This window comes from Coregonus lavaretus, assembly GCF_964263955.1.
Source record: "Coregonus lavaretus genome assembly, chromosome: 16".
Classification (NCBI taxonomy): Eukaryota; Metazoa; Chordata; class Actinopteri; order Salmoniformes; family Salmonidae; genus Coregonus; species Coregonus lavaretus.
Genome location: NC_140003.1, coordinates 4924784 through 4936697, shown reverse-complemented (window position 1 = coordinate 4936697; position 11914 = coordinate 4924784). Strand labels below are relative to the sequence as shown.

Below are 11914 nucleotides of genomic sequence, written 5' to 3'. Positions count from 1 at the left end.
CAACAAGCTTCTGAAGAGAAGTATGATCAAAAGGTGTCAAAACTACCCTTTGTTTCTGTCAATTACAATTGTTGACTGAGAAATGACAGTGGTTTAGTTTAATAGGGAAATTAAGATATTTTACTGTCATTCTGTCATTTCTAACAGCCTCCTAGACGAAGGTCTCACAGCATTTGACCCACTGCAGTGACACCAAGTTAATTCCTTTGAGTTATTGATCTCTGTGAACATCTTAATCTCATTTTAAAAGGTGATCATCTGCAGATTGTCGCTAAAATCCCTGTTTCCATGGAGACAGTACATGGCAGCAGAGCCATATATTTAGAGTTTGGTCATTGCGGTTTCTGTCTGAATGTTCTGAGTGCCACTTTTTTTCTGGTTTTGGAGTTGACCGTGGATGACCATTTTACCTGAGAGCAGGCGAAGGCCCTGTAGCTGACCGCCAGGATGCCGTCCGACCACTCGTGAGAGACCGGGTCAAACTGACCGTACAGCTGGCCCATGGTGATGGACTTGGGATTTATAACCGTGATCTGGACCCGGTTTTCATCCATTAAACCCTACAGTACATGGACCACACACACAGACACACACACAAACAAAATTAGCTGATTAGCAACATTATCTCTTGACAATAGAAACCAGTTATTTATAATAGATAACAGATCCAAGCCCATTTGAAAAAACTAACAAACAAGACAGCTAGAACACAATGTAGATTAGGCTAGCACCTCATTTGACCACACTCCCTCTGCCAAGGCATAAATCGCCTCCGAGATCAATGTCTCCATGATAAAGAGCTTCTCCAAACAAAAGAGAAGAGCCACAGCGAGTGGTGTTTCTGAGTCTAGCATTGCTGGGGGCGATGATAAATGTGACATCATTCGGCATTCCATCATTTGCCATTCTGTCTCCTCCCTGGGAAAGCACTAGAAGGCCTATCTGGAATGTAAACACACAACTGTTGTGCTGTGCTTGTCTAGGAACCAGTGAAGTCTAGTAAACAGTGCAGAGGTGGACCAACTATAGGGAAAGGATGTACTAACTAGATCAAGTTCTGCCAAAAGAAGAAGACCACAGGAGCGAGACCAGGGACCTCTGTAGAGTGGCCAAGAAAAAGTTACACTCAGAAATGAAGGCAGCCAAGTAGCAGCAAAAAGTCAGGCTAGAGTCGGAGCTCTCCAGCAACGACTGTTCATCTGTCTGGAAAGGACTAAAACTAATTAACAACTACAAACCAAAATGCCAGAGTCCCAGATGGCAGACGACCCCTCACTGCCGAATAAACTAAACCAGTTTTACTGCAGATTTGACTCACCAGCTGCAGTCGTAATAACCTGGAACTCAACAGTCAAAACCTTGGAGGTGGTGGTTGACATCAGAAAACGCCCCCACCATCTCTCCCCTTCGAGATGTATGGCTCAGCTGTTAGCACGGCTGAATCATTCAAATTCCTGGGGATTATCATCAACCCACAACCTCAAGTGGGAGGACAACATCCCAGCGGTCACCAAGAAGGCACACCAGCAGATGAACTAAACACAGCTGAAAAACTCAAAATCTCCCAGTCAATCCTGATCTGGTTTTACGAATCAATCATTGAGTCCATCCTCACCTCCTCCATCACTCTCTGGTTTGGGTCTGCATATGCCTGCTCCAAGGGCAGACTGCAACACATTGTCCGGTCTGCAGAGAAGATCATCAGCTGCCACCTGCCCTCCATCAAAGATCATTGCCGACTCCTCCCACCCTGGTCACCCCCTCTTCCAAAAATGATCCTCTGGCAGACTGGTTCCGGTCAATCATGACCAAAACCACCCGCCAACTGAACAGTTTCTTTCCCCATGCTGTGGCCCTTACCAACCGGACATCTGGCCCATTGAGACTAAAGGACTATGCACTCTATGCTGCACACCACATCAAGCCATCTTTGAACTGTACACAAAATAACTGCACTACACTGCATCCACACTATGTTATTCTCTCTGCATTTAGATACACTGAGTGTACAAAACATTCTTTCCATGACATAGACTGACCAGGTGAATCCAGATTAAAGTTATGATCCCTTATTGATGTCACTTGTTAAATCCACTTCATTCAATGTAGATGAAGGGGAGGAGATAGGTTAAAGAAGGATGTTTAAGCCTTGGGATAATTGAGACATGGATTGTGTATGTGTGCCATTCAGAGGGTGAATGAGCAAGACAAAATATTTAAGTGTTTGTACGCGGTATGGTAGTAGGTACCAGCCGCACCGGTTTGAGTGTGTCAAGAACTGCAACACTGCTGGGTTTTTCACACTCAACAGTTTCCCGTGTGTATCAAGAATGGTCCACCACCCAAAGGACATCCAGCCAACTTGACACAACTGTGGGAAGCATTGGAGTCAACATGGGCCAGCATCCCTGTGGAATGCTTTTCACACCTTGTAGAGTCCATGCCCTGACGAATTGAGGCTGTTCTGAGAGCAAAAGGGGGTGCAACTCAATATTAGGAAAGGTGTGCCTAATGTTTTGTACAATCATACTGATACTGCAAAATTGCACATCCACTGTATATTAACTGTAGACCAACTGTATATTTGTATGTCCACTGCTCAAACTCTTATAGGTCTATGCTCATTTCTACCTAGTTGTATATAATGTATAACTTTGTTTAAACTCCTCTGTCTGTATTCTGTCCAAGTGTTGTCCATCACTAGCAGCACCATATCACCAAGTAAAATTCTGAGTATGTGTAAATGTACTTGGCGAATAAAGGTGATTCTGATTCAGAAAACATGGTTCTCTTTTTATTATGGCAGCCAAAGTGATTGGACACTTAAGCACGGCTAACAGGAGCTTCCACAAACTCATGCATGGATGTCAATTGGAGATTAGGTACGAGGGTTGCTTTACGAGCGCATCTCAAGTCAAGATTCAGCCCTAAGAAAATACTGAATGAAATGCCTTGGAAAATTCAATCCGCAATTTGTTCACCAGCCAGTCAACCATGGCACTGAAGTGTCACATTTGATCTCAATGCCTTCTATTTCTATGAAAATGAACAAGAGGGGTTTAAATGCACCCACCAAGTCTAATGACGCACACTGCTAATACATGTTCACGAATTGGGGGTGGGAACATTGTGGTGATTTCCACGGGGAGTGGATAAATAACAACAAGTAAAGCGCTGACAGCTGTCAGTGTAGCTAGCTAACATGCTAACCTTATCTAGCTAGCTAATGTTATCTGTTGTTGCTATTTCTTTTTAACTAGGCCTATACCATATTCAAAAGATTACCCAGCTGGCTAAGCTATGGCTGGTTCTGGAGCTGGATTTATCATAAGTATAGGGTAAATTTGCGATCTATTGTTATCTCCAAAGTTTTGGCATCTTCCATAAAATGTGTCCGCGAATCCGCCATAGAAATAGAAAGAATAGATGAAGCTCCGGTAATATGGATAGCCTATTGAATGGTTTGGACTAGAGACGCGATCTTCTACAACACGGTGTAACCATTGGTAGGCTGCTGGCAGGCTATTCGGCTGCGGTACAGCCAGCCAAGACAGCCCGTGCTGATGCCATGGTTGGGGAAGTGAAATTATAGGGATAGGCTACAATGACTTTGCTCATGATGCATGCCGCAAATTATATGTAACAACCCGAAAGACCAATACAAATGTAACAGCACAAAAAAATAGATAAACACGTTTATTTTTCTTTCACGGGTGCCTTTTCATTACAGGATAGACACTTGTGGATCTACTGTAGCTGCACCAATCAAAGCAATGGAGCATATAGCGAAGGTGAGTTCGTTTTGCATGGCCCGGTGCCGCGGCTGGGAATGGTTGAAAATGGACGTTTCCACCTCCTATTTTCATTTACGCCATGACTCAGGCGGCCAAGTAGGCTACGGCGAAAAGCTGTTTGGCTCAGCTCAGTTACGACTCGCGAAGAGGAAGAACTTTGCAGGTGTTTCTGGTTAATAAACAATGCCATGCTGGTGGGTGGTAACATTCAAATGAAACCCAGCCCTGAAAATAATCATCTTTCAGCTGAAAAAAAGTGAATGAAAAAAAGTGAATTTCTTGTGGGTCTTTAAAAGGTGTTTTAGACACAAAAATTTAACTAAAATGCCATATCTTAATTTGAGCCAGTTTCACACAGCAGGAAAAGAATCCTGCAGCAGCAGGATGATCTAATGAAGATACACCATCTGTATGTAAGAAGTGAAAGTTACCTTCTCACAGATGTCTTGTAGGGCTGCTGCCAGCACCCGGTAGGCGCACGTCTTCCCACCAAAGGGCTCCCCCACCAGCATAAAGCCGTGGCGCACGATCATCATCTCAAAGATCTGCAGGATCTTCTCTGCGAAGAAATCTGTCACCTGCAAGTTCATCTTATCGCTGTTCTCCTTGATGGCCTCCAGCAGGAGACGATAGTCCGGTTTGGGGAGCTTGACCCCGGGGAACAGATCAGAGGTGATGCCCTGGGAAGATGCATACGTATAGATTATAGTGGGAATATGGAGGTGAACGGGTGTCAAAGAGAAGGGATGAGAAATCTGTGAGCACACACACACACGTGCATACATACAAACACACACATGCACATACCACACTCATACACACACCCCACACACACATGCATTCACTCGCACAAAGCATACACACACCATTAATACATATAACATAAACATAGCTTCATATGTCACTCTTAGAGCAAATGCAGTGCAAACTCCCAAACCAGAAAACAAGACAGAATTGATTTGATTCTAATAGGATAGACTTGAATTACCCTTATGTGACTTCACTTGAGGTCGTGTGAATTCACAGGAATTAACATGGACTGACATGAATCGATTTGAACCAACCTATATTGACAGGAAGTGAGTTTGCAAAGTCTCTCACCCCAAAGAGTGGCAGATCATGCGCAAGGAACTTGGGCAGGTTGACGTCGATGATTGACCTCAGCAACAGGATGTCTTCATTTTCATCAGGATACTTCAGCTTTGACACAAAAGGGAGAGAGTGAGAGAGAGAGAAAGAGCGAGAGCGAGAGCGAGAGCGAGAGCGAGAGAGAGAGAGAGAGAGAGAGAGAGAGAGAGAGAGAGAGAGAGAGAGAGAGAGAGAGAGAGAGCGAAAGAGATGATGGTGTGAAGAGGTAGAGACATAATGAGAGGGAGACAAGTTTGGGCCTGGTGGGGTAGACATCATTCAGGAGCCTTTGTGTGCACTGACACACACTCTCTTTCAGACGAGTGAGCCTTCAGTGGTATTTGCCGCTTTGGCTCAGGGGCTAAATGCACACTTCTATTTTCCAAAAGTCATTTTGAAAGAGGTGACAGGGTAAAAGTCCCGGCGGAAGCAGTACTGAAATTGATGTAAAAATTACATGAATGCACTGTGGCGCTCTGAAAACAACACTTAGAGCCTGGGAAAGCACATTTTCTATTATATGGGGAACCGGGTTCTGGGTTCAGATCTTTATCTTTGAAAGTCAATCTTCCAGGTTCCCACTCATTGTACTCTGCTTTGTCATTGCGTGTTTGGAACGAAAGCCCCAATTTCTCACTGAAATAGTCTCTTTTGACATTGTGATGACAATCTAATGTGGTTGCAAAGAGTAATGTTCAACTTTATATTCTTCTAAATAGCATCTGGAAATCAGACAATGACAACCTGGTTTGAGAGGACAAATTGTCCCATTACCAACAACTGTTATCAATAATGTCCCCTTTTGTCCAATTGATCTAGCAACATAAAAAAACATCACAATAGTGAAAGTGACAGGAAAGGAGCAAAGGATACATGTGGGGACTTTGTGGGGACCTGTAGGTGGCCACATTTTTATTTTTGCCCTAGCACTACACACCTGATTCCACTAATCAAAGGTTTCATGATGAGTTGATTAGTGGAAGCAGTTGTGTAGTCCTTTGGGTTCACAGGAACATGATTAAGAAACACAGCTGTAGAGGAGAACATTGTGGGAACTTAAGAGGACAGGGGTATACGCTTATTGTGGATACACTGTAGGGACCTGAATGACAGGGGCAAAGAGTCAATGTGGTGACATTGTGGAGACTTGTGACAGGTACCTTCAGGTTCCCTGCGGCGGTCAGCACAGACTTGACGGCCCTCATGCCGTAGTCGTAGTGGTGCTGCATGGACAGCTGTTCTGAGCACAGCCTGTAGGTGGCTACGATCTTCACCGACAGTGGCCGGGCAGTCACAAACCCACAAGAGTAGAGCACAATCTCAGATATCATGGCGTAGTCCGGGACCATCATGGCCACCGTTCTGAAGAGAGCCTAGAGAAAGGAAACACCCACCAAAATTGTGCATACTTCCCAAATGGCACCGTATTCCGTACAAAGTGCATTACAACCCTATGGGCTCTGGTCAAAAGTAGTGCACTATGTAGGGAATAGGGTGCCAGTGAAAATGTATGCGCTCACTAACTGTAAGTCGCTCCGGATAAGAGCGTCTGCTAAATGACTAAAATGTTTTTAAAAATGTAAATGTATGCCATCAAGTGATCCCATACAACCAAATGGCTATTGGGTACAGTCACTGAGGCTTGTGCTCTTGTGTTCTCAGATACCAATAGTAATACATTTAGCACGGGTACCTTTAGGTTGTCTGGCAGTTCAGAGCGACCGGCGTATCCTGGGTTCATGGTGATGAACACAGCACAGGAGGGGTTTAGTTTTAGCACCGTCCCCTCAAACAGCAGCATCTCAGCATGGGAAGTAATACCTGAGAGAGACAATGTATATATTGTAATGTATGCACGCATGACTGTAAGTCACTTTGGATAAAAGTGTCTGCTAAATGGCATATTATTATTATTATTATTATTATTATTATTATTATTATTATTATTATTATTATTATTATTATTATTATTATTATTATTATTATATTAGGCCTCCTGTAGCTCAGTTGGTAGAGCATGGCACTTGCAACGCCAGGGTTGTGGGTTCGATTCCCATGGGGGGCCAGTATGAAAAATGTATGCACTCACTAAATGTAAGTTGCTCTGGATAAGAGTGTCTGCTAAATGACTAAATGTAAAAAAAAAAAATATTACAGAGACCGGGACTACATTTGACCAGTGCCATTGACTGACAATGCTAACGACAAGTAATAACATGTGGCGAAATGCTCCAAGGTTGAAGTACTAACAGCTGAACTATACACCTACACACCTCTTTGTATGGTGTGAGAATGTGTATTATGGGGACATTCTCTATGGGACTCTCTAACACACACCTCTCTGTATGGTGAGAATCTGCTGGGCTACCACTGACAGAACCTCCAGGTCAATGCGGTTGAACTCGTCGAAGCAGGCCCAGGCTCCACAGGACAGCAAACCCTGCCAAGCGACAAGAGATATGAGAAGAGAAACGTGCACATGCACCTCAAATTGAGAATTACAGTCAATTGAAATTAGTAAGTAAACTTACATAATTTTAGTAGAAACTAATTTATGCACATCTAGGAATTGTATCCTGAACACATGTCAATCAGGATTTAGACAGGGACATAGTACCATCTCAGCTGCATCCCTTAGTCAATGTTATTGTACGCTCTCTAGATAAAAAACTATGTTTAAAGATCTAAAGCCTTTGATACTTTGGATCATTCACTGTTGTTGCCTAGGTTGTCCTCTGTCGGGACTTGATCAAAATGCCTGCAACTGGTTCAATAATTACCTCACTGATAGATCTCAATCTCATGATTCCTCAAGGTCACAAAAGGAGTACCTCAGGGGTCTATTCTAGGGCCAGTAATCCTCACATTGTGTATTAACGATATTGGTTCCTTAGTGAAGAACTGTACACTTTTATGCTGATGACACTGTGCTGATCAACAAACTGCTTTTAAATGTCATACAAAACTCACTTGTTGACCTTAAACTGGTACTGAATGTGGATAAAACAAAATCTATGCTTTTCTCTAGAGCACACAACATTGGCATCACAGACGTACAGTGAGGGAAAAAAGTATTTGATCCCCTGCTGATTTTGTATGTTTGCCCACTGACAAAGACATGATCATTCTATAATTTTAGTGGTGGGTTTATTTGAACAGTGAGAGACAGAATAACAACAAAAAAAATACATGTCAAAAATGTTATAAATTGATTTGCATTTTAATGAGGGAAATAAGTATTTGACCCCTCTGCAAAACATGACTTATTACTTGGTGGCAAAATCCTTGTTGGCAATCACAGAGGTCAGACGTTTCTTGTAGTTGGCCACCAGGTTTGCACACATCTCAGGAGGGATTTTGTCCCACTCCTCTTTGCAGATCTTCTCCAAGCCATTAAGGTTTCGAGGCTGACGTTTGGCAACTCGAACCTTCAGCTCCCTCCACAGATTTTCTATGGGATTAAGGTCTGGAGACTGGCTAGGCCACTCCAGGACCTTAATGTGCTTCTTCTTGAGCCACTCCTTTGTTGCCTTGGCCATGTGTTTTGGGTCATTATCATGCTGGAATACCCATCCACAACCCATTTTCAATGCCCTGGCTGAGGGAAGGAGGTTCTCACCCAAGATGTGACGGTACATGGCCCTGTCCATCGTCCCTTTGATGCGGTGAAGTTGTCCTGTCCCCTTAGCAGAAAAACACCCCCAAAGCATAATGTTTGACGGTGGGGATGGTGTTCTTGGGGTCATAGGCAGCATTCCTCCTCCTCCAAACACGGCGAGTTGAATTGATGCCAAAGAGCTCGATTTTGGTCTCATCTGACCACAACACTTTCACCCAGTTCTCCTCTGAATCATTCAGATGTTCATTGGCAAACTTCAGACGGGCCTGTATTTGTGCTTTCTTGAGCAGGGGGACCTTGCGGGCGCTGCAGGATTTCAGTCCTTCACGGCGTAGTGTGTTACCAATTGTTTTCTTGGTGACTATGGTCCCAGCTGCCTTGAGATCATTGACAAGATCCTCCCATGTAGTTCTGGGCTGATTCCTCACCGTTCTCATGATCATTGCAACTCCACGAGGTGAGATCTTGCATGGAGCCCCAGGCAGAGGGAGATTGACAGTTATTTTGTGTTTCTTCCATTTGCGAATAATCGCACCAACTGTTATCACCTTCTCACCAAGGAACTTGGCGATGGTCTTGTAGCCCATTCCAGCCTCGTGTAGGTCTACAATATTGTCCTTGACATCCTTGGAGAGCTCTTTGGTCTTGGCCATGGTGGAGAGTTAGCAATCTGATTGATTGATTGCTTCTGTGGACAGGTGTATTTTATACAGGTAACAAACTGAGATTAGGAGAGTGTGCTCCTAATCTCACTTGTTACCTGTATAAAAGACACCTGGGAGCCAGACATTTTTCTGATTGAGAGGGGGTCAAATACGTATTTCCCTCATTAAAATGCAAATCAATTTATAACCTTTTTGACATGAGTTTTTCTGGATTTTTTTGTTGTTATTCTGTCTCTCACTGTTCAAATAAACCTACCATTAAAATTATAGACTGATAATTTATTTGTCAGTGGGCAAACGTACAAAAATCAGCAGGGGATCAAATACTTTTTTTCCTTCACTGTACATATTTGCACTTTGAATGGAGCCCAAATTGAGTGAGTCTCCTCATATAAATACCTTGGCACTTGTAATTTAAAGGAGTTAATAATAATAATAACAATAATATGCCATTTAGCAGACACTTTTATCCAAAGTGACATACAGTCATGTGTGCATACATTTTTACGTATGGGTGGTCCCGGGGATCGAACCCACTACCCTGGCGTTACAAGCCCCATGCTCTACCAATTGAGCTACAGAGGACCACGAGTTACATGTAAAACAAAGCCCCCGGTGGAAACTAGGCAGATTGCAACAATACAGCCTGAATTCAATCAACTCTCCCCCTTCCCTCCTTAAGTTTAGCTTTTGAGTGATTTGCTTGCAGTTTTGTCCACCAGCTTCAAACAGCTGAAACACAAACACACACATACACACAGTGTAACTTGGACCACTTGTGGTTGCCAAGGCAACCACTTCATTGTGATATCCATCTTGCTGCCACGCAAGTTCATTTGGAGGTTCAGTAGTAGCCTATGTCTTAGTACCCATCATGGCCAACAGGAGAGCTCTAAACCTTGGGAGTGTTAGTTACCAGTTAAATATTTCCCAAAAAAGGGACATTCAGCTTTTTTGGATGAAAATCCTTAACTCAAGGCTAAAAGTCTCAAAGTGCATGCCACCCAAAACACAATATCTGTATTGTACAGCATGGCTCCAGCAGTGTTGTTAGAACAATGTGTCAAGTGTGGATATTAAGAATTTGTCAGTCCATATTCGTGTTGGCAGAGAAATGTTGAGTAAAGGATGAGTTAAAATGTGATTTAAATTAAAGAGGAATACCCTTAAGGACTCTCTTAAAAATAATCTAAGCTCGTATACAAGTGTCCTGAATCACAATGACATGCATTTGGGGCCATGCCATGGGTATCCTATTTTTATACTTTTGGGTATAAAAAAATATATACAATTCTGTTAAGCAGTTACTATAAACTGTTATCATCATATTTGAGTAAATAACTGTCTCACAGAAGTCCTCTAAAGCCCGGTACAGATCTAACAGCCGAGACGAGACGGTTTTATGAAGTTTGCTTGATCTAAATGGTGTAGTTTCAGAACGTCGGCTGCTGGAGTTTCCAAGATTCAACATGTCAAATCTTAGCTAAAGACTTGAGATGAGACGGATTCGTTTAGCCAATCAAAGAACAGTGCACTGATGTTCTGTATTTAGCCAAGCAGCTAGCTAGCTGCACGTGTGCCCTGTTTGTGGTGCATGTATTTCATGATACTCGTTTGCTACAACACTTGATACAACAAGTGCCAACTTTGTTTCAAAGTTTCATCATTCTAAAAAGAGTCACCGTTACCATGGAAACGGTCTCAGCCATGCATCTCATCTTTTTGATCTGAATGCCGCTTCTTTAAATCAGCTGTTCTACAACACAACACTTTAAAACTGGCTAGTTTGTCTCATCTCGTCTCTACTTATGCCGGCTGTATCGGGCTAAAGTTTTTTGTTAATCATCATTTAAAAACTGTATTGATGAGCATAGGCCACTCATCAATAGAGCCATGCCAACTAGAAGCTGAGCCCTATACTAAGAGTGGGTGTGAGGGATGTTAGCCTGGTTAAACGAGACTGAACGCTGCACTCACCATTGTTTCACTTCACTTATCAATGGTGAGCGTCTGGTTCAGTCAGGTTTAGTCAGGTTTTACCACGCTAGAGGGATATGCTCACCTTGAAGAACTTGCCCAGGGCAATGTAATCCAGGCCGTCGGAGCAGTTGAAGACCACACACTGCTTGGCCACAGCCTTGGCCAGATCCTTGGTGGTCTCCGTCTTCCCTGTACCCGCGGGGCCCTCAGGGGCCCCTCCCAAGTGTAAGTGCAGGGCCCCAAACAGTGTTCTGTAGAAGAAGCGGCAGACCTGGGTTCAAATACTATTTGAAATCATTTCAAATACTTTATCTAGGCTTGATTGAGCTTGCCTGGCACAATGAAACCAATAGAATCGTCACAAGGAGTGCAAACCCCGCCCACTTGGCACTCTAATCAGACTAGACCAAGTCGCTTGAAAGATTTCATATAGTATTTGAACTTAGGTCTGATTTTAGAGGATTGAATTACAGTTGCAGCACATCAGCATGTTGAGGGTCCTGACTTGCCAATGAGTGTGGTGAGTATTGGTGGTCCTTACCTGTAGCAGCGGTCAGTAAGTGGAGTGATGACCAGGCGTGGTGTGTTCCCCAGATACTCATAACCATAAGCAAGGCCGGCGTTGATCATCTTAGTCTGGAGACGGTCTTCCTGTATATATAGAGGTCAAGTCAACACAAACCTGGTCAGTTAGTACTTAATGGAACCAAAGGTCAAATACATAGACA

At 43.3% G+C, this 11914-nt stretch overlaps 1 protein-coding gene across 1 annotated transcript in view; it reads right to left on the bottom strand.

Moving 5' to 3' along the window:
• The window catches only part of dnah7 (dynein, axonemal, heavy chain 7), a gene marked incomplete at both ends in the record, with an annotated part of 219285 nt that overhangs the window by 117417 nt on the left and 89954 nt on the right, over nt 1-11914 (bottom strand). Inside the window, 8 exons of the mRNA XM_084179224.1 lie at nt 411-560; nt 4226-4474; nt 4896-4994; nt 6083-6295; nt 6616-6743; nt 7260-7362; nt 11269-11437; nt 11728-11837. Coding sequence (XP_084035350.1) covers nt 411-560; nt 4226-4474; nt 4896-4994; nt 6083-6295; nt 6616-6743; nt 7260-7362; nt 11269-11437; nt 11728-11837 — 1221 coding nt within the window. The remainder of the gene's footprint in view (nt 1-410; nt 561-4225; nt 4475-4895; nt 4995-6082; nt 6296-6615; nt 6744-7259; nt 7363-11268; nt 11438-11727; nt 11838-11914) is intronic.